The sequence below is a fragment of the Lutra lutra genome, chromosome 2, assembly GCF_902655055.1.
Source record: "Lutra lutra chromosome 2, mLutLut1.2, whole genome shotgun sequence".
In the NCBI taxonomy this organism is placed as follows: Eukaryota; Metazoa; Chordata; class Mammalia; order Carnivora; family Mustelidae; genus Lutra; species Lutra lutra.
This window is the reverse complement of record NC_062279.1, coordinates 145,612,628-145,635,923: the sequence shown is the minus strand read 5'-3', so window position 1 is coordinate 145,635,923 and position 23,296 is coordinate 145,612,628. Positions and strand designations below refer to the sequence as shown.

The 23,296-nt window shown below is 50.7% G+C and overlaps 1 protein-coding gene across 2 annotated transcripts in view; it reads right to left on the bottom strand.

Annotated features, from left to right (window-relative positions):
• Positions 1–14,693, bottom strand: part of CRMP1 (collapsin response mediator protein 1) — a 71,841-nt gene extending 57,148 nt beyond the window's left edge. The window contains exon 1 of one of the 2 annotated variants that reach the window (XM_047718847.1): positions 14,287–14,693. In XM_047718847.1, coding sequence (XP_047574803.1) covers positions 14,287–14,667 — 381 coding nt within the window. In that variant the 5' untranslated portion in view covers positions 14,668–14,693. Of the gene's footprint in view, positions 1–10,019; positions 10,269–14,286 lie in introns of those variants that run through there. The other variant, XM_047718849.1, reaches the window with a different exon arrangement.
• Between the last annotated feature and the right edge of the window lie 8,603 nt (positions 14,694–23,296).

Sequence of the window (23,296 nt, the reverse complement as noted above, 5' to 3'; positions counted from 1 at the left end):
AATAAATAAAATAAAAAAGAAATGGATATGATGGCTACAAGTGAGGAAGCTCAAGGAAGTGAAATAATTTCTCACTTGTGTGGGTAGAGAGCACAGTGGCATCTTCTTCCTTCATGAATCAGAAATAGCGGTGGTCCCCATGGATTACAAGCTAGAAGTGGGTGCTGCAAGATTTGAACCTAGTTCCACCTCTTTCCTACAGAATGACAGCCTCATTGCCCCCAGGGTGGTGATCCTGTGTTCTCCTCACTGTACCTGGCTAACAGGTCTGAGCCTCAGTTCCCTCCTCTGCAAAATGGGGACAAGCAAGAACTGGCCATGTATTCCCATTCAACTCTTTACCAAGCACAATCCCAGCGCCATGTGCTCACCTGCCTTCCTGATAGGATTGCTACCATGGTGGCCAGAAGGGAATAAGGCAGATTAAAGGGCTCTGAAAGTTGCTAAGAGCTCTCCAGTGAGGAGATATTAAATGCAGAGACCTATTCACCTAATAAACACTGGCAGTGCTGTCTGTGAGCCAGATGCTTCCACACCCATTATCTCATTTAACAAAGAGGCAGAGTGGCCGGCTGGTTAAGTCTGTGGGTGCCAAGCAGACCACCTGAGCTCTGATCTGTCCCTACCCTTACTAAGCCTGTGTTCCAGGCAAGTTTTCCTCTGCCTGTGTCCATTTTCCACCCATAATGCAGAGAGCTCTTTCGAAAGACAAATGAATGAACATGTGAACAGGCACTTAGATCTGTGCCTGGTTTGTTCTGTTTTGTTTTATTTTTGGAATCTTTGCAACATGAGGAGTTGGATCTCATTGAGATGCTCAGTTCCATCTCTAACCTCTCTCCAAACTCTCCCTCAGACCCAAGTTTTTCCTAGATCTTGTTGCATCTGGTCCAGAATGTCCTTGCATGTACCCGCTGAAACACACCTCCCATGGCACCTGTCCTAGTTCAGCCTTCACCACCTGTCTCCCTGCTGCCTGTCTTGTCCCTGCCACATGACAGCCAGTGACCTTTCTGAAACACAAAGACAATCATGTCACGTGTCTCCTTTAAACCCTTCATCAGCTGGCTTGTCCTCATGCACAAGACAAAGGACACCCTCCTGGGTAATTTCTGGTCTGACCCATCCCCTCCCCCAGCCTTGTGTCCCCCACATTCCTCTACTCACCACACACTGACTCCTGAACAGCGACTTCATACCCCTGTGCCTTCCTATGGCCTTCCTGACAGTCTGGGTCTACCCACTGATTTCCAGCTCACCCTGTGGGCCACCGTTCCGACCCCAGGAACACACGGTCACCCCTTGCTCTTCCCATGACTCCAAGCAACCACCTCACGGTCAGCATTGCTTCCTGACACTTCATCTTCCAGGCTCATCATCATCTGTCTATCTCTCCCATAAGACTGGGAGATCCTTCACGCCAGAGACTACAACTTATTCCCACGCAGCTTCTTAGCTGGGCGACCCAGGACAAGACCCCTAACCTCTGCATGCTTCAGTCTCCTCATCTGTAAATGGAACCAATCAAAGTGCCAACTCACAGGATTACTAAAGATAATGTGTTAAAGCACCTTGGTCCATGTCACACGCTGAATATGGTCTATGCTGGTCTATGTTGTCCAGTATTTTATGCCAAATGTCCTGTGTCCAAGCACTGACGAAGCAGGAAAAAGCCCCCATTGCTCTTACGACCTTCTCAAAGGTGTCTGTGACTTTAGAAAGTTTTTAATCCAGTTTGAAAAGTGCCCAGTGATTAAAGTTTTCATTTGAATCTATTTTGTTCTGCGTGTCCAGAAACAAAGGATAGCAAAAGAGAAAAGAAGAAAATGAAAGGAAAAAAAGGAGTGAAAAATCTTAACATTGCACCTGGAAAGTGTGCTCCATGAAGAATAGAGCACCGGGACATTTTGGAAAAGAGAGGGCCCTGGGTAAGGAGAAATGCCTTGGAATTGCCTTCTGGAACCTCCAGAAAAAGAAAAGGAGACCTGTGAAAACTCTGGGGGGCAAAAGTAGGGCAAGAGGCAGACTCTCAGTCCACACACACAAGTGAGCTTTCCAGCAATGGAGCTGCTCAAGGGTAAAACCGGCTGCTGAGTGAAGTGGTGATCTCTCTGTCATGAGAGATATGCAAGGAGAGGGTATTTGGCATTCTTACACTAGAGGAGAGGTAGGGGGTGAGGGAGAAGCAACAGAAACTGCTTCCTGCCTTCTTAACATTGAAAATTTTGCATAACTTAAAAGGTTCTTTTTAACTTTAATGTTGTACAAATAAAATACTGGCTGAGATATTATTAGGACTTCAGCTCTAAGGGTCTATGAGTATGGGACAAAATACAGGGCAGCATAATTTGGGGACAGGTGCAAAATCTAAAACAGCTTCCTGTTTCCTTTCTGGAATTCTGCATCAGACTCACTGAGCCATGGGACTGACCTGAGGTCATTATTCAGTCAAGCCCTCATGAGATACGGGTGCTATGATCCTCCAGCTTTTACAGAAGCCCTTATCATGAACTCTTGCTTTTCAATGGGAAATGCAACAAAGCCCATTAATAAATCAGCTCTGTCCTCTCCCTACTGCCAAAGTACCACTTGGGAGGCCCTTTCTGAGCACCAAAAACACTTCATGCCATCCTCATCTTCTTCTGGATGCTCACCACCTAAATACTAAATCCAGGCTGTCTGTTAAGACAAGTCAAAAGCAGAAGAGGCTGAAACCACACTCAGCAAAGCAACACCATCTGCAGCTGGGTTTCATTCATCCAGCCGCACAGTATGAAGCTTCTCTGTGAGTCACCAGCCCACAAAAGCATGCCAAAGAGAATGAGATGCTGTCCCAGCCCTCCAGTGTTCAACTGAGCAGACAAACCAAAGTTACTGAAGTGGGAGTGCTCACAGTTCCCAGATCCTGAGAGAAGGATCCTCCATGGAGAATGGACACAGCTTATATGAGGGTGAATGGCTGTCATGGTCAGGGAGAATGAATGGTCAGGGAGAATATTCCAGGTGCCTAGGGCCCAGGTCCAAGGAAGGAGTGGGAAGTAGCAACATCATATGTCCACAACCATCACTTCCCTTCTTTTCTCTGCTTGCTTTTGTTTTCTAGCCCAGTGTCTCTACGAAACCCCCTAGATCTCATTCCTTCTCCCAAACCACCAACACCAATTCAGAGTGGTCTTTTCCCAGAGCAAAGTTAGGATTTCATCACTGCATCTCTCCAGGGCAACAAATCTCAGCCTGTGTTCAGAACACATGTTCCAACAGCATAAAAAAATAGCAGCATTCTTAAAGTAATTAAAGACCTACACAACACCAAGTCAGTCAACATTCATTATTAGCATGCCATCCCTACTAGGTGTGACGACAGCCTGTCTCAGGCGTCTTGAGTAGCTCACGTCCCTAAGCTTCAGCACCAGGGCACTGTCCACGGCCCTGACTATGTCCTTTTATGGGCTCAAGGGAAAATCCTCTTGAGGCTTTCTTTTCAGGACAGAAGCTTCCTCTGATTCACACACACACACAAAATTAGACTCATTCAACAACACCTCCCTGCTTGTTGTAAATGCCCAGGATTCCACCTGATACATGTTACTAGAACACTTTGTAGACTTGGTTGCAAAAATATAAATTTTACATGTTGATCAAAATTTAGCAGCACATCTGCAGAGGACTTTTTTGATAGACCACTCTACTCACAGCACTTGGGCTAAGAATCACTGGTAGCTAGAATACCTCACATTTCCTATCTTCTACCAGTGCTTCTTGTAATGGGTTCTTTATCTCCATATCTGGCCCTTGGCTCTCACCCTGTACACCTTCACCAATCTGGATTTCCAATGGCCCACTGAGACCCCTCAGCTTAGTGCTCATTTCCAATTTAATTCAACCTAAGAAACAGTGCAGGCCTTTTCTTCCAAACTCATCCTTTATACTTCCTGACACTCTCATCATTAGCTCTAGTAACTGTTTATTAGCATCTCTTATGCTAATACTCTTATGCTAATAACAACTTTCCTTTTCTTTCTCTTTTTAAAACATTCTTTTTTTATTCTTACTGTGTTATGTTAGTCACCATACAGTACATCATTAGTTTTTGATGTAGTGTTTCACGATTCATTGTTTGCGTATAACACCCAATGCTCCATGCAATCCTTGCCCTCCTTAATCCTCGTATCTCCTTAAGAAAGCTTATCATGGGACTTCTCTCCATTGACTTAGGTCTGATCATTCTTTGACCATGTGACTAGGACCCATAATTGAGCACAATTTCTTAGAAGCATATCAGGTTGCTACCAGTCTCTTTGCCTCCCACTTTGGCTCCTTCAGCCCAAGTCCCAAAGTGAGATGATTTTTCACCAGCATCCAGGGGCAAAGCTACAGCCAATCCAAGGCCCTCATAGAGCATCAACCAGAATTAAATGTGTGTTTCCGAAAACCAGACGTGGCAATTGTTTGCTATGGAAAAAGACTGACTAATACACCTTTCCACATTAAGAATAATAGCAACTAACCTAGAGAGGATACACCACGTATAGGCATTAGTCTAGGCATCTGACACATAGCAAGTCATTTAATTCTCAGGAAAAAAACCCTATGGAGTATTACTATCTCCCTTTCACAAATGAGAAAATTGGTGCATAGACAGAATAAGACACTTGCCCAAATTACACAGCGAGTCAGTGGAATGGTTAGACTCCAAATCCAAATTGTCTGGTTTCAGAATCCACACTCCTTCATGCTGCCTTTATCATACCAGCTTCCCAGTTCACGAACTTCCAGTGGCTCCCTGTTACTCACAGAATAAAGTCAGAGTGTCCTAGACTTGGAACTGGATCATGTACTCCAACTCTAATCCAGGGGCAAGAAAAGGAATCCAGGGGAGCCTGGATGGCTCAGTCAGTTAAGCGTCCAACTCTCAGTTTCGGCTCAGGTCGTGATCTCAGGGTCATGAGATCAAGCCCTGCATCAGGCTCCCCAGTCAGTCCAGTCTGTTTGTCCCTCTCCCTCTGCTCCTCCCCCTGTGCTTGTTCTCTCTCTCAAATAAATATATAAAACCTTAAAAAAAAAAAAGGAGGAAAGGAGGGAGGGAGTGAAGGAAGGAAGGAGGGTGGGAGGCTGGAAGAGAAAGAAAGAAAGAAAGAAGAAAAGAAAAGGGAAGGAAAGGAAAGGGAAAGGAATCTGAAGCCCAGGAAAAGGAAGTGACTTGCTTGAGATCAAATAACCCACCTGTATTTGAGCCAGACTTGGAACCTATATGCTATTTCCATCACAATTGGGTACATTCTACCTGACCTCCAAAGTGTTACAGAATCCCCCCATACCTGCAGCCCTTCACACGTATTTTCTGTTCCTCACTCCCCACCCGGATCCAGCTGCCTCTAAAGCTTCACTCTCTTCTGACCATATTCCTTCCCCAGCCCAAGTCTTGTACAGGCTGTCCCACCTGCCTTGCACACTCTTCCCTTATCTCCACCAATCAAGTCTCTCAACATCTAGCTTGTGCTGCCCCCCACGTCCCAGGAAGCCACCTCTTATAGCTTCCACCAACACTGAGTCCTCCCCTCCCAAGCCGCTCTAACAGCTGTGCTCTGTCATCCTTAATCGCTTTTGTGTGTACTTTGTCACTTAGGCAGTAAGCTCGTTAAGGTCATGGATCACGAAATATGTATTTTTAGGTGCCCATCACAGCACACAGTTCCAAGAACAGAACAGAGAGGCAGTGAACACTTGCCTGCTCACCTGCCATTCTGAGTTTTCATTTCCTCCAAGAGAGAGCCTGAGTCTGGAGAAGGGAACGATCATCTGTCAGGCACTGAAATGTGCCAGGCACACTCACATATGTCACATCACGTGAATACCATGGATTCAGTCGTGGCCAAGTTCATCACGAGAAACAGACACGCGGGGCTAAGTTGGAACGGCTAGGGTTACAGAAGAAGTCCTAACAATATCATTGCTACCCTCTCTGAAACGCTTACCAAGAACTTAATTTAAACAGAGTAATTTTTCCCCTAAGAATATGGCCCACTTCCCCTTCTCTGGTCATGAATTTGACATAAGTGAGGGTGTTTGCATCTCTGCCCTGGATGACAGAAGCTCCGAATTGGGATCAGATGTCCAGCTGCACGCTTCCAGTGGCCTGAAACATGGGCAGGTCTGTTCATAGCTGTTCCTCCATCCTCGGCCCTGGTATCCAAGACTGCACTGTATGCGTGACAAATCCCTGTGGACATCTCAAATCCTTTATGTAAAAAAAAGGGGAGGCATGTAAATAAACTGAGTGTCTGAACTGAGCATCCTCAGGAAGAAGTGTAAAAGGCCTCACGTGTTTTGTGTATTTGCACATCAGAGTAACTAACTGAGTCTGATGTGAGTTTCACTTAATGATCCATCTTCGCTGTTTGATGGTATGCACGTCCACAGACACACACAGATTTTGATCAGATAGTGATTTTTCACAGCAACAGACCAGCCCTCTAGCCCCTCTGCTTGCACCTGGATATTCCTTCCTGCACAGGCCACTGCAAGAGTTTTTACGTGCCACCAAAACTCTTTGGGTTACAGGGAGGCTATCCCTCGCCTGCCTTCCTCATAGGACTGCTCTGAAAACCCAGTGAGAGATCACGGAGGTCACGCCGAATGCTGTAACAGCCTGCAAACCCACAAATGATCAGTCCCCATGAATTCCTGCTTTTAATAATAATAATTCTTCACCCTTGTGGCGGGCACTCTGGTCCCCCTCCCCCACCCCCAACGACTGAGCAGACCTCCCCCTTCCGTGGCTCTGTTGAGAGCCCAGAGCTTCTGCAGGGCCAGGAAGCCATGTGCCTTTGTTTGCTCAGAGCCACGCCCAGGATGTTCTAACACTTAACCACTGCAGTGGGCTTCAGAAACAGCTTCAGCTAAATTAATCTGTGGCTGTGCCATTAATTTTTTAAAAAGCCACACATGAAAGAGAGCTTTGTAAATATTTTAAACAATCCTTAGGGGCTGAAGCTAAGTGTTTCTGCTTTTTCCATCCTCTCTGTGGGGCACTCTCTGATCTCAGGAAAAGGCTGAGGTGGGAAATAGAAGGAAGGATGCCCGATCACAATCAACATGGGTAGAACATTTTCCTAACTCAGCCATCCCCTGCCTGGGATGTCCCTTCTCCTCTTCTGCTCAAGGACCCTTACCCCATCTCTGAATGTTCCAGCAAATCTGGGACCTTATCCCAATTGTTAGATGACAATGCTCAGGCTCACGGGGGGCACAGAGGGACCTAACAGTGAGCAGATGGGATCCTGGACTGAGCTGAGAGTTGTATCTTGGTCCTTTTCAACCCCCAGGTCCCTCTATGGGCAACATATACCACGGCTTCCAAAAACATCCCGGATTTGTCCTCCCTGCATAGAGCGGCCACACTGGGAAGCAGAGGTTTGTACAATGCTGACTTTCCTTCATTTTCATCCACACACCACACTCAGTTGCCTCTGGGCCTCCCTCCACTCATGTACAAGCCCCCGTCCTCCCTGTACTCCTCCCATGACTAGGGTCGGTCTCCCTGCTGCGGTTTCCTCCAGCCTGCTGTGTGTCCCCTTAGCAGACCCCCAACGCTTGGGTGCAGTTTCAAGCAGAAAGGTTGGTCTTTGCCAAACTCTGGGAAGGCACGGGCAAACCCATCTCATGCCTCCTTTCCCTCGCACCCAGCACAGTGCCTGGCCAGGTGCAGAGCTTATTAATTTACCAGATGAGTACTACTGTGCAAACTGAGGGTGCCGCATTTGGAAAGCCACAGAGCCCTGCCACTCATTTAATGGCATTCTGGTTTCTGTCATAACGTGTACATTATCAGCAAAAGATCCTTGGGAAGGTGAGGGTCCTACACGGGAGCACCATCCAAGTCCTTCCTCTCTGGTTTGCTGTTCTTTAAACCACAAGTCTTTCTGGCTGAAGTAGGCTTATGCGGACCAAATGAAAGACAAATAAAGGCTCCTCAAGAGCCTCCTTCCCAGGAACTAAATATACTTTTCAGTGTCTCCTCCCCATGCACCCATGCTATTGGAGCTGCTAGAACCACGCCATCTGGTTCTCTTTGACACACAGGTTGACTACTGGCTTCACACAAAGATGAAAGCAGAGCATCAGCCAGCAGTTCTACTGCCCTTATTCACGCCTGACACTCACTAAGTGCTTGGCCAGAGTCCTCTTGGATGCGCATTGGTCCTGGGAAGCAGCCAGTGTGGGCCCCTGTGGGATATCAGAGCGCAGAGGCTGAGAGGTGGCAGAGTGAGGCTGAGCTCCCAGATCTGTCTGGTACAAAAGCATGGGCAGCCACCTCCACTTGGAAGGGTCACAGCAGGAGGACAGGGCAGCTGTTCAAGTCTGGAGCATCATTCTTACACACCTGCCTCGAAGACCACTGGGCAAAACTACCTTCTTGGAAACTGGGGTCCCAAGAGGGGGACAACCTGCCACGGGCCACAACCACAATGGGCCCCAAGGCTCCAGACTCAGCAGTCACTGCCTCACCCCCGACTCCCATCACTTGCCCTGGTGCCCCTGTGGGGCACCTACTCAAACAAACCCCCCCCTTTCCTCCCAGTACTGCCTTGCCTGGGGCAACCACACCTCTTCCCATGACTTCTGGGCCACCAGAGTTTTATAGGACTGGCCACTCACACCTTCATATCTCAGAAGGCAGGGATAATGGGTGGATGAGAGATAGTCTTACCCTCAGGGGACACACTCTAGACAGGAAGTCACCAAAGGTCTGCTGTCAAGACCTGAAACTGGGCCCAGGAGGGGTTTTCTGAAGAAGACTCAGCCCACACTTGGAGAGAAGATGCAGGGGTGGGAGGATAGGGGGCTCTGTCCCAACCTCCCCCTGACTTGTGCCCCAGCCAGTGCTCTAGCCTCTGGGGTGTTTAGGTAGACAATGCCTCCTTCAAAGGATTTATTGAAAAGACTCAAAATAGTATCTGCGACAGACTGGGCAGTAAATGGGAAATGTCAGCTCCCACCCCCTACCCAAAGCTGCCCACCTCCAGTAGGTGCCCTGGGGCTCCCAGAACCAGGATTCTGGATAAATGACTATGCTGGGTTTCCTGTCCTCAAACCTCAGGTATGCTGGAGGATTCTATCATACCCAGAATGCCACCTCCCAGCACCTGGCTACTCCAGCAGCTGCTACCAAAGGCCCACAGGCTTCCCCAACGCTTGTGAGCCACAGCCTTCAGGATTGGTTTGGCTCGACTGGGGTGTCACGGAGGGAATGGAGTGGAGGACAGGTCTCCCCGAAGCTGCGCCCTCAGCCCCTCAGTTCCCCACCCGAGACAAAGCAGGGATCCTTTGTTTCCGGCCACACCCAGGGACAGGGGACAGCTCAGCCCCCACTACTCTCCTACCCCTCAGTGTTAACCCTTCTGGGGCCACAGCTGCCAGTGCCGCCCCATTAGGTTTATTTTTAGCTGCGGTGAGGAATGGGAGGGGCTCTCCATCATGGCGCTGTCTCTAGGTCCAGGCTTCCACTCCATCAGTATGGGCGGGGAGTGGGAGGCGGAGGACGGTATTTTTCTTTCCTCCGGCAGGGAAGGAACTCGGCGGCGAGATGCAAGAGCTGGACGGTGCAGAGGCCAGGCGCAGGACGCTCGGCGCTCTCCGCCCCATCCAGGCTCCAGGGCTGGAGGGAGGGGTTCGGCCCCCCGCGCCCCTCCCTCTTTTGTTCAGCTCCGCATCCTCCTTGTCCACGCCACCCTCCCGCACTTCCCGTGGGGTGGGGGCTGGGGGACGGCAGGCCCGCGGGGAGAGGGACCCGAGGCTCCAGCCCCGCCTAGCCAAGCGGGGCTCCCCCCGCCACCACCACCATTGTCCCCAGAGGCTGGGGGGGAGGGGGCTGCAGTGCTGAGATCAGCCCCGCCCCACCCGCCGCCACGCAGGAAGCCTCGGGGGCCGCCCCTGCCGTTCCCCCGCGGATCCCGACCCTGGCGGCGACCACCCCCACCCCACAAAGAACGGCGGGCGGGGCCGGGGGCCCGGCTTACCGTGATGTGCGGAATGCTCTTCTTGCCCTGGTACGACATGGCCCGGCTGGCGCCCTCGGCCCGGCCGGCGGACCTGTGGGGCTGTCTTTCGCTCGGCCCGGCTCTCAACCGGTCCCGCTCCCCGCGGGCGCGGTGACAAAGGCCCGGGAGGGCAGAAGAGAGGGATGGAGGCTCACCACCCGCGGCAGCCCACGCGCCCGCTGCCCTGGCTGCTCGGCCCGCCCGCCGCCGCCGCCGCCGCTCCCGCTGCCAGCGCCGCCCGGCTCGGTGAGGAGGGCGGGAGGAGGAGGGAGAGGCGAGGGCGGGAGGAGGGGGCTACAGACAGACAGCTCCTCCCGGCGGCGCGGAGCTGAGCCCGATTCGCCCCTCTCGGCTCGAACCAGGAAGCTCTTCCCTTCCGATCCCCCCCACTCCGCCCCCCGCCTCCCGCCCCCCGAACGGCCCAGCCCCGCCGACCCCCGCCCTGCGCGCACGCCCTCGGCTGCGCCCCCGCCTCGCTCTCGCGATCGGGAAGGTCTGGTTTTCAGGGTGTTTTAAATGCCGGAGACGGCCTCGGGCCGAGCCGGCAAAGCCCGCGGCAGCGCCACAGGTGTGCGGCCCCGCATCTGCGGGCCACGACAGAACAGCTGCGAAGGGGAGGGAGCGTGGGGCGGGCGCTGAGGATACGCCCGAGCTGCCGGAGCGTTCACGGGGCCTTCAGGAGCCGGCCCAACGACTGTCCCCGCCCTCTTCTGCCTCTCCTGCTGCAGCCTCCGTTCCTGTTTGTCCATCCGCTGTGCACTCTCCCTGAATAGATCAAGCTCTTTTCCATCCCCAGGGACTCCAGGCCTTTATTCAAGCTGTACCATCTTCCTTAATATCTAACCCCAGACAAAAGGTTACCCATCTCCCAGACTCATCTTTAACGGCCTCTCCACAAAGCCTCTCCTGCCACCCTCCCCACTCCCATCATTGAATCAGCCTCCCGCAGGGCTCAGCAGGAGCCTTACCGCCAGGCCAACGGAGTGCAGCCCGAATGACAGAGACGAGGCCCTAACCTAATTAACGGCTGACCTTCTCTACCCCCTGCAGCAGCTTCTCATCACACAGCAGCCTGGCCCTCAGGCCACCAGGTCACCCCCACAGGCTTGCCTACCAGTGATTGTTTGGAGGACCAGACCACTGGTACTAAGGTCCCCACAGACCCCAGGAGAGCCTGGGGGGACAAGAGGAGAATAGGATGTCCTGCCTCCCAGCGTACAGTGTACCTTAGTGAGAGGTGGGCAGGAGGCCAGGGCATAGCTTGATAAACTTCTTGACAGGAAAGAAGAGGGGAGGGGTATTCCTAGCAAGCCCCCACAATCCCAGACAGGTACCCCAAGTCTCCAGATAGAATAAAATGTTAACCTTCTCTGCCATTCACTTTCTGCCTGCAAAATACGAACCTGCAGTATCTTTTAAAAGACCCATTTTCTTTACTTTCAAGTTGTCACCCAGAGGTGGATGTGCTAGGGCTGGTAAAACACCCCACTAAGCAAGCTGAGGCCTAAAGCCCTTCCCTCCACAGCCACCTAGAGGCCAGTCACCCACACCAGGACAGGAGGCTAGAGACGCCTTGGCCTTGGGATAGACGTGGGGTTGTAAATTCACAGAAGAGAAGCAACTTAGTATTCCAGGAACACTAGACCATCATTTTCCCATTTTACAGGTGGAAAGTTTGGGCTTACAGAAATAAATGGTATCTCAGGTGCAAAGTATATTAGCTACAGCGGAACAGTTTCTGGAAGCCAGGTTCCTGCCCCACCTTATCTAGAACTCATTCTCCTACACTCATTCTTCCAGTCGGTCCTCTGGACTCTGATCTGGGTCTTAAATACTTGTTGATTTAACAATTTAAATCAACCCAGAGTTTGCAGAACCCAGAATTTGCAGGTCTCTGTTCCCATGACGCCTACATTCCCTTCCTCAGCTTTGGTAAGTCCTAGGTTCCACGCATCAGGACGTCCCCAGGGTCAGTCCTGGACAGGGAATCTCCAAAGCCCGGGACAAGACCACGTGGCATCGGGGGGAGGGGCACCAGTTCGCGATTGGCCAAACAGATCGCTGCTCCCAAGCAGACTTCCCGGGTACAAAGCGCCGCAGTCGCTGGGCCTCCGGCCTCAGCAAAAGCTGCGCCTGCGCCACAGAAACTCCTCCTTCCTCCCCAGGAGAGAGCTTTCTGGGCGGGGGGGAGAACCTCGGGCCCCGGTAACCTCTGCAAAGCACTGGAGCCTCGAAGCCCGCCCCAGAACTCGAGCCCGTGGCCGTTTGGTCCGCAAAAAATAAAACGTTTCCCCTGGGGGAGACCGTGAGCCCCTCGGTTCCGCAGTCCCAAACCTCGAGGACTTCTGGAGCCCTAGGCGCGCCGGAGGCGCCGCCTTTTGTCCAGTCCCAGAGAAGCCATGGAGAAAAGGAAGAGAGGGCCAGAAGGGGAGAGAGAGAGGAGTGGAAGAGGTGAAGCGACCACCATCCCTAAATGCCTAGGAGGGCCGCGGAGCTGCCCCAGACAGAGCCTGGGAGCGATGCTGGCGCTGGTGACACTGGCCGTAGCTCCGTCAGGGACTCACTTTCAGACAGCTTCCGGACGTGCACAAAGCGCTCTCTCCTCCCTAATACTCCACCACGCCTTGTGGGTGCCTGGGAGAAATATGCCATCCCCATTTCACAGGTGGAGAAGCTGAGGTTTAAGAGGACTAAGTGCCTTGGCTGGAAACCAAGGTTTCCCGGTACCGGCCCTGACTTCTGGATCCGCAACCCTGAAGCCTCCCGCTCGGGCTCAGAAGCCTGGATCCCAAGCAAGGTTGACCACCAGGAAAGAAGGTGGTCAGGAGAGAATAAGAAGGGGTAGAGAAAAGGAGATGACTCTCTCGATGTCGCCCGCCCTTGTCCCCCACCCCATCACTATAGAACTCCCCCTTTCAAGGCACCTAGTTCAGGACCATGGAGAGTTCCCGAGCAAGGTGGATGGAGAGCGAGAGAACCAAAGCAGCAGGAGACCCGGTACCGCGTTGTAGCAGCGGTAGGCTGCCCCAGCCCCCACTCCTCCAGGAAGCCCTCCCAGATTTCTGTCTGGATTGAGCTCTGCTTCCTCCCGCTCACTTCATGCCTCTCACAGTATTTAAGGGGGGGAAGGGTTAATAAAAAATGATAGTAAAATTCAACAACGAACATTTATTGAGTGCTCACTGCCCACCAGCATTAACTGATTTAATTTTCACAATGTATCTGTCACCCACCCTGGCCTGGGGTGGGGCCAGCGTGCTGAGCTGGGACTCCAGCACCTACCGGAGGTCTGGGACCTCAGCAGTGCTCAGACTTCGAATTCTGGGCTAAGGTGACAGCTCGTTGGACCTCCGGTGTTCCAACTTCCGTTGTCCTGGCATCTGGCCCCGACCCTCACACATACGTCCCAAGCTGTGCTGTCTATCCATCCATCTTCCTCCAGTTCCCTGGCGACCTCTAGCTTAAGGGAGAAAAGCCATAGGGCCCACGGCCTGGCATTCCCTCTCCCTAATGCTCCTTCACTTTAAGAGGGTAAAAACCTCCAAGTCTAGGAAGCCAGAGACTGGGGTTCAAATCTCTGCTCTGCCTCCAACTTGCTCTGTGAAGAGAGCCGACTGGCGTCGTGCTGTGGGACTCAGGAGCATCCCCCGAATATGTCGGTGCTTGGGGATAACAGTTTCTAGTTCTATCTGCCCGACCCATCTAAATCATTAACCAAATTTTTCCCCCAGAAAGCACAGAGCGGGCACACAGGAAGGGTTCCTTTCAGCATTAACCTGTGTGACCACAGGCGTTTCAATGAACCTTTTCCAGAGCCTGGAACACAGTAGGTGCTCCATAATCACTAATGAGTGAGTGAATAAATGAATGGACGAATGCGAAAGGAGCTCCCCTTCTTTTCGTAAGGTAGGGAATGGGGATCCTTGGGTTAACTTCACCCCAGAGGTCCACTCGCTTTCTAAGGGTCCATGTGGCGGCTGTAGCCAACTTACTTTCCTTCTCAGAGCCTTGCTCTCTCTTCCTGCAGAAAAAGAGCAGGGAACTGGATTTCGAAGGACCCTTTGGAGTCTCACTACCAAATCGTACCACCTCTCCGACCCTCCAGTGTGACGGAGTGGGGGAGGGGCCTTCCGTGGCCCTCTCAAGCCCGGTGGCAGCAGCCACGGCACTCCGCTCAGGCGGCTCCACGCCCAGCTGTCCCGAGGGCCCCGCCCCCCCGTCCGGTCCCCGCGCGCCCCGAGGGTACCTGGCCATTGTCCCGGCCGAGTGGCAGGTCACGGGGTGCGGGGCAACGGATGCGAAGCGCGGGTGGTCGCTCATCGCGCTCGCCCGGCGAGCTGACCGCGGAGCCCGAGAGCTCACTCACGTCGCTGGCCGTGTCCTCGCTACCACCCGGCCCTGGCAGGCCGACAGCGTCGGGCCGGCCAGAACTGCGAGGCGTGCGAGCCGAGCCGCGGCGGCCCACGCTGTACGCGTCGAAGTCTATGGTCTTGTTCTCGTAGGCGCCCTCCACCGCGGCGAACATGCCGCCGTACTTCTGGCGCGGCGTCTGCGCCGCGCTGCCCGGCCGCGCCAGGTACACGGGCAGGTCGTCCTCGGTGTTCCACGCGCGCCGCCGGTCCGCCATGCCGGTCCAAGGCCGGCCGCCCACCCGCGCTCCCGCCCGCCCGCGGCCCTGGCCACCGCCGTGCGCCGCGCTCCGCGCTCGGCGCTCGCTGCGGGCCCGCGGCGGCCCAGGCGCGACTGCGGCCGGGGGAGAGGAGGGGCGGGGCGGGGCGCGCGGTGGGGCGGGGCAGGGGCGGGGCAGGGCGGAGACTCCGGATGGCTGTAGCAAGCACTGCGGCCGGCTACAAAGGACCGGGGGGCGGGGACGCGGCGGAGGCGGGGAGGGACGGTGACGTGCTGGAGCCGCAGCGCCGAGGGCGGGCAGCCGAGCCGCAGTGCCCTCACCACACCCCCACTCCCCGCCCCCAGACCGAGCGCAGGACGCGAGGAGAGCAAAGAAGTGAGAGCCTGGAGTACACACACACACATACACACACACACACACACACTCACACACGCGGGAGTACACGCACACACTCCCAGGCACACACAGGTTCATACCAGCACACCAGACAATTACACCATAAAACACGTGAGACATGCACAAACATGTTGGCACGCGCGCACACACACACGCACACACATACACACACGGGAGTTGATTACACTCAGGCTTCCCAGTCACACACAGGCTCATTCAGTCACATCTTAGACACTTTTGCACACACGTACAAGCTGGTACATATTACGAGCAAATTACACACACCCACCCCAGAAATTCTCATAGTCACCCAACCCCACCAACCCAGCATTACACCGAAATGGGTCGCACAACCAGAGAAGCACTCACACATTGGAAACAGTGTTCATTCACTCTGCAGTGTTATATTGAGTGCCCGCTGGTGCCGAGCACGTTGTGCGAGCTGAGGATGGCGCTGTGAACAAAACACATCAGGTCTCGGCCTCAGGGAAATCACATTCTAAGGAGGAAGGAAACAAACACTGGCATAATGTTCTAGGCCCTGCTAAGTGCTAGGAAAGACGATAGGGCAAAACAAGAGGGACATGCCACAACCACATGCACTCAGGCAGACAAAAGAAATACACTCCTATATGCCAACAAATGGCTCACACGCATACAAGATGCTCACTCCTACAACACCCACACAACAAGGAGATTGTCACACACTCATACCGAAGGCAAACTCACAAGGTGACTCGACACAGGTGCACTGGTAAACCCAGTCGGGACACCCACACAGAAATCCACACCAGAAATAAGGAAAGTCTGAAAATTTAACAGGAACACTCCAGAGAAAGACACACAGAGAGAAAGATGAACACATAACCACACATACACACACAGACACACACACACACACCTATCAGTCATCCAGACAAATATTCCCCATTCTAGAGTCACCTCCCACGACCCCTGGTACAGCCTACACTGAACGTGCCAGGAGCTTGCAGCTGAGGGTTCCAGGCGTCCTCTGGCTTGGGCCAGGTGGAAGACATGGGGGTCTGGGGGCCATTCTTCTAGGGATCCCCTTAATCCTTCTTCAAGGCCAGGCTCTATGTGCCTCCCCTAGATATCGTCCCTCATTTCTCCATGATTATTATCAGGCAGAGTGACCTGAGAGTCTCCCGGGATATGGCGATCCCAACTGGTCTTTCTGGACGGATGGAATCGCCAGCTGCTGACCCTCTCTGTCTTCGAGTCCAGACAGGCAGCATCTGGGACAGGATGGGGACCACAAAAGGGAGTCTGAGTGCCTGGCCTGGCACCCATCAGCCGTCCCTCTTCTGGGAGCTGTCCCTTCAGCACCGGATCTCACCAGTTCTGGGGGCCCAGACTGAGAGCCAGATTCACATTCTCCTTCTTGTGACTGCTGGAACCTATGTGCTGATGACACCAGGGATACTGGCTTCATGGTAGCTGACTCCTTGCTGTATTTACTATCCTTCAATGCTGGAAGAAACTGCCCACTGGCAGATGAGGAAACAGGAGAGGAGCAGTGAGGTGCCTAGTGCCTCATACATTATTGTTGCTTAGCCAGGCCTGGAACTCCATGGGCATTTAGCAGGTCCCTTTCTTGTGCTGGGAACACTGCGATGAATCTTTATAAAGCTCCTTCCTGGAAAAAGCATACATTATAGTAGGGGAGAGAGTACTGGCCATAAAGAACATAAGAACCCTCCCCCACTTTCCTCTTCAATCCACCCATCCCCCATCCTGGCCTCCTCCTTTGTCCTGAGCACCCTGCACAGATTTCTGTCACAAATAATCCACTTGAGGTCTGGAGGACTCTAGGCTTCATTGCAAGTGTTTTCAATGAAACTTCTTTCTGTCCTGGGAAATAACTATTCCCAGGATATCCCAAGCCAGGAAGTTTCATACTGAAGCCCACCTAGACTTCTAAAGCCTCACAAATATTCACAGCAACTAAACCCATAGAAATAGCAGGGAATCCAAGAATCTTTCGAGGTCAATCCTCCATGCCTGAATCTGCTCTCCACATTTTGAGGAGCTCGTCTGCCTTGCTTTGCTTAAATACCATTGGTGATAGAGATCTCACTGCTTCCCAAGAAAACCCTTTCTGCTGTGAGAAAGGGCTAGGCAGTTGTCAAGACCAGAAGGGAGTAGTGCAAGGAAGAAGGAGGGAAGGAGTTGCCTTTGTGCAGAAACAAGAAAGGAAAAGTATAGCTCCCATTTATGGAGAATTGACTACACCTCAAGGACCATTGTGGGCACTGTACATATAGTAACTCTTTTAAGCATCATAACAACCTTTGACATCAGTACCATTTTAGCCTCGTTTTATAGATGAGAAAACTAAGGTTCAGAGAGTTAAGTGACTTGCCTAGGGTCACAGCTGGTAAGTGATACTGCTTAGGATTTAAACACAGAGGTCTGGTCTCAGAGTCTGCGTCTTAATGGGTACTCTTTACCCTTCTTAAGAAGTGTGGCTGAAGGAATCCCTTTGGATGAGGAGAGGTCTGGGATAGTCAGAAGAGTCTGGATTTTGGGGTTAGAATCCTGTCCTTTCTGCAGCCTAGAGCAATTAATCATTCAGCCCTCATCTAATATACATTTGGATACTCACTGTATGTCAGAGACTTTATGTTACTCCTCAGGACTCCTCTGGACTCCTCTGCCCTGAAGACAAGGGAGGAGGATCTGACTTTTATGGAGTGCCTAGCAAATGTATGTAAGGGACTTCGCACACACTATTCATCTCTACGCACTACAAATCTGCTTTACCTGTCACTTGATATGCCGCTGGCTCTCTCAGCAGCCCTATATGGCAGGCAGCGTCTGCATATTGTGGTGAGGGGTACAGTGCTGCGGGGTACATACTTCAAACTCACAGCCCCAGTTATCAGCCAGGAGATGATCACACTGGGGTTCAGCGCAGGCTTATCTGAGTGCTTCCTACAATGTCCCCTCTTTCAAGGGCAGTAACCCAGGTGTAGCAAAGAAAAGGAAGCCGGAAACAAAGCTGGTGCTTAAATTAGGAAATGTACCTGCCAGCCTGCTGGGAGACCAAGGGAGAAGGATTTGACCAAAGCCAGCAGATGAAAGCCCAGGAAAGCTGAGCAAACTACATGTGGGCCAGAGGATGGCTGTGACCTTCCCCCATCCTCTCCTCTGACTGCTCTCAGCCCTCCAGAGAAGGAGTGCTCACAAGTGAATTGAACCATGACATCTGGTGAAGGACAATCCAGGAGCTCATCCTGTCAGGCCACGAAGTCTTCCAGGGTGATGGCAGAGAAGAGAGAGGGCCAGGTCGCATGGCAGCAGGGAGAGAACAGAAGAGGCCACTCAGTTCTAATGCATGCTCTCTGTCAGGGCCCTTGTTGGGCAAACAAACAAAAAGATTTTTTTAAAGCATCAGTTGTAAAAAGAATGCTTTCCAAAAGATGAGGGGAAGGGAAGTGTAGTTTCTTGTTAGGTGTGAATCTGCAAGGTGGGTAATGGATTATTGCAGTTGTTTTGTGGCTAAGAAATAAGGTTCTGAAAGTTAGCTACGCTGCCTGTAGTTATGTGGCCAGCAAGTGGCAGAGGAACAGTTCAGCTTCAGGCCCATTTGATTCTGAAATGTCTGCTTTTCCCTGCAGCCTCCAAGGTAGTGCACAGGGGAATGTGGTAGGCAGAATAATAGCCCCTCCCAAAGACGCCCATCTCCTAATCCCTGAGACCTGTGTATATGTCACCTTACATGGCAAAGGGAATTTGCAGACATGGGCAAATTTGGGATCTTGAGAAGGGAAGATATCCAGATTATCGAGTTTGGCCTAAAGTAATCACAAGCATCCTTATAAGTAAAAGAGGGAGGAAGGAGCATCAGAATCAGAGAAGATGTGACAACAGAAGCAGGCATCACAGTCAGAGAGCGATTCGAAGATGCTGCACTGTTGGCTTTCAAGATGGAGGAAGAGAGCATGCACCAAAGAATGCAGGCAGCATCTAAGAGCTGGAAAGGCCAGGAAAACAAATTCTCCCCAGAGCTTCCCAAAAGAGCACAGTCCTGCTGAGACCTTGATGTTAGCCCCATGAGACCCAATGCAGATTTCTAATTTCCAGAGTTGTAAGATGATAAACGTGTGCTGTTTTGAGTCCCAACTTAGTGGTAACTTGTTACAGCAATGACAGTAAACTAATATGTTCATATAAAGGACCAAAAAGGAAGTCATTTCATTATTTGTGCAAAATAGACCTGACTTCTGAGAAGGTCACTATTCCCCACTATTCCCCACCAAAAATCAAGACTCTTGGATTCATTGCCTTTTCATATGGTGTCAAAGTCTACAACTCTCTGTAATGAACCATCAGTAAATAGACATTGAAAAGGAAAAAAAAAACTTTAATTGTGAAAAAGCATACATTTTAATGTACAAAATTACACAAATTATACATTTAACGAACATAGAAAAATACATCTTGGTAACAAGAGAAAATGTCAGCCTAGTTTACACAAGATTGAGCAATTGTTACAAATCTTGAAAACCCAGAAGGGAGTTTTAAGCCTGATTCACAACTGATCAGGACCCGACAAGCATCTCCAGGAACTGAGAACTCTGCTCATTCATTGAAAGCAGGAGCTGGGGGAGAGCCAATGCCCAAAGACCCAAGGGAAGGTCCTGCTGAAAAGCATCCAAGAGGAAGGGGGCTCCACTCCTCTTGCCAGATCACTCCTATGCGAACCCATGCTTCTAACTGAGGGGAGGGGCAGAACTCTGTCAAAATTCTGGCCCTTGTGTTTATTAACGGCCATGTATAATATAAAATTCTTTTAATGTTCAAGCAATAGCAAAATGTACAAGTATTATACATCTGGGACCCAATGGAAAATACGTAATTTCCAAAGTATTGTCTGTGCTTCATGGCTTTCCCATGATACCCTCTCAGGAGTCAACCTGAAAGGCTGAGGGACCAGGGGCGTTCTGCTGACATGATTTCACAAACCTTATTCATCATCTTTGCCAATGACATCTAGATCCTTTCTCTACTTCATCATCAAAGTTGGTTGTGCAAACGTGAACTTTGGGAGACCAACGAGTCACCCAACTCAGACTGGTGGCACAAGCCCAGCCATCACCCTGAAATGCATCTAGGCATTTTCAAAGAGATGAGGAAAGATGCCCAGCATCGACAGAGCACTAACACGCGCAGATGCTTTAGAAGACACGTGCTATCTCATCTCTGTCGTTTCCATGGGAGACATTGGGAGGTAAGTACACCGTCCAAGCTTGCACACCAGTTGGTGGCAGAGTGACCATCCAAGCCCAGTGTGCCTGGCCATAACTCATTCTTGATCTCTATCAGAGACAAATCTGTCTTCTCCCCAGTGAAAAGTCCAAGTTAAGAGTTCTAACATCACTGCATACATATGTGACCTCCCCATCACTTTTGATGTCATAGTCACAAACACTGTGTTATATTAGTTTACCTTAAACAAGAAAACATTGATACAGAGTTGATATCAAGTTGTCAGGCATTTTTAATAATCCCATTCATTGTCGTTCTCTTCCTTTGTTCTACCATCATATAAAGGTATCATCAATCCACCTTTGGACATAGCCTGGTGATACTCTTCAAAGACAAAAAAATATATATGGTGTTGGAGCAAACCCTACTTTGAGCGAATCAACTCTCCTGTTAGTCTTTCTGTGACTCTGTGTAACACATTTGTGCTGTGGATGCCGAAATCAGATCTGGGGGGGGAGCTATACTAGTTGAAACCAAAGTAGGATTTAAGGAAGATCAAATGGGATAAAGAAAATGCAATCCTTCCATCCTAAGCCTACCGACTTCTTAAAAACAGGTTCTGGTCCTAGACACGTACTATCTTTTTCTAGAAATTATTCTAAAACAGGGAAGAGGACTAAATACATGACCAAATCCCAGGAGTCTTTCTTTTCCACCTCCTTAAGGCATCAAGAATTCCCAAAGAATTTATTTCAAAGCCAAGTAGGAACACAGTTGGCCATGGGCACAAATGCTGAATAGAAATAAGCTTCTATTTGCTTACACAACTGATAAATCTATATATAGTAGAGAATTAGGAATATCTACTTCTGGAAGATTTTAGGATGCAAGCAACCACACACACGAGGTTTATTTTCAGTGCCTAGGGCATGACCCAAGTGTGCTACCTGAGCTTCCCTGTAAGCGTGCTGCCATCAGCCACTCTGAGCTCAACTTTAGATTCTGCCTCAGTGAAGCTGAATACTACAGTGCCATGCATCTCGTTTTCAAAGGATCATTAACTGCTTAAGAGGGCCTCTGAAGGTGAAGTTACAAAGCCAACTCATGGTCAAAAATACCTCAGAGATGAGAAGTTTCTTCCTATCAACTCTGATACACATTTCTTTCCTAGTGAGGAGCAAAAATAAATATAATCTAACACAGAAGACATCTCCAGGAGCATCTCGGAATTTAATTAACACGGGGGCAATGGGAGAACTGAAAGGGATGGTCTGATACTTTTCCCCCGGCAACCCATTAGAATCACTAGGGGCCTTTTTAAAGATCCCTGCCTGGACCCCACCCAAGACAGGCTGATTTCATGACCAGAGAGGGGCCTGTGCATTTAGGTTTTAAGGAGCTCTGCAGGTGAGTCCAACATGCAGTGATAAAAATCCTCACTACCTAGTGCAATCGTTATAGCCTACAAGCAGCCTGGCGTGGGGGCAGTGGCAGATCCCATGCTACAGCCAGCCCTCCCCCCACCCTCCCCCTCCCTGCTTCCAGCCCAGAGCCCATTCTACTGCAAGGCACTGTCTGCATAGAGAAAGAAAGGTTAAATACCTAAAATATGTCACAAATGTCTAGCACCCTATTCTCAGAAGTTGACAGATTCAAAAGTTTCACATTCCAGTCCTGGAATTTCACCTGGAATTAAACAAGAGTTGTGAATATCTCAAAGCAGCTCACCAGCCCTGAAGGTTAAAAAAGAAAGAAAGAAAAAAAAAAGCCCTTCTCAGTTTATAAAATTTACCCAGTAATTGCTGAGGTAATACAAATAGAGAAAGGAAATCATCTTTTAAAGATTTGGCTTCCTCGTCCTCTGCAATGAGGGGTTACCAACTCCCGCGATAATCTCCTTGCAAAGCAGCAAAGCAGCTTCATCAACTTTTGATCGGCTCTGCTACTTGATTTTCACACTGGGAAACTAGGTTAGGGAAGACTGTGGAGGGAGGGACTTAAACCACAATCATCTCAGTCTGACCAAGAAGTAGGGGAGCTTTCCTGACATCTTGGGATTCAACGGTCCCCAGAGAGAAACATGGGCATGGATTCTACACAAAAGGAAAGAATTCCTTGACCAAATACATGTTGCTAAGTGATGCCATATGGAAAAGAATTGCATCAGACCCACATCTAGAATTCCAAATCCGAAAAGTGTACATCATAGCGTGGTTGGAGAATCCTCCATAAAGATGTCAGAATCAGAGTCAGTCACATCAGCAATCAAGTGACCGTGACCATGGGTATGACACTTAACCCCTCTGGGCTGCAGTTTCCTCACTAACTTGTGAGATGGGGGAAAGCCAACAGTATTTACACTAAAGTAAGTCTTCAGTTTTCCACAATGGTTGCTTCCTGATCTAATTACTGTGCCGGTGGTCTGCTTGGGAAGGGCGAGTGTCATGGACACTCTGAGCATACAGGTAGCTGTGCAGCCTACATTGGACTGCAGAGCCATCAGACCACCCCCGCCGCTGTGTGTCTCCACTGTGGCCACACCTCTGGTGAACCTATTTTAAGAACACTGCCTAGCAGTTTGTGGGGAACGTTGCCATGCCAACCCCTGGCTGTTGCTAATCATAATCTATGAAGCACAGTACAACCATCTGACAAGCAATTCTTTTCTTTCTTAGCCTGGGGACCTTTTTCCAAGTTGTCATAAGACAGGCCACCTTGTTCATAACAGCACACAGTACGTGCATAATAGATACACACTGAATTAAGGGTACCAATCAAGCATATGCACAACACTGAAATCTGCAAGGTGCTTTCCCATTTCCTTTACCTGTTAATGCTCACAGCAGGTGCCGAGGCAGGAGTTTGTTATCCCATTGGATAGGTAAGAAACTGGGAGCAGAATTGACTTTCTCATGGTCTTGGAGCGAAGAAGTTGCAGAAGCCGGACTCCAGTCCAGTGATTCTGGTTTAAGCCCTCATCTCTTTCTCCTATACCAGG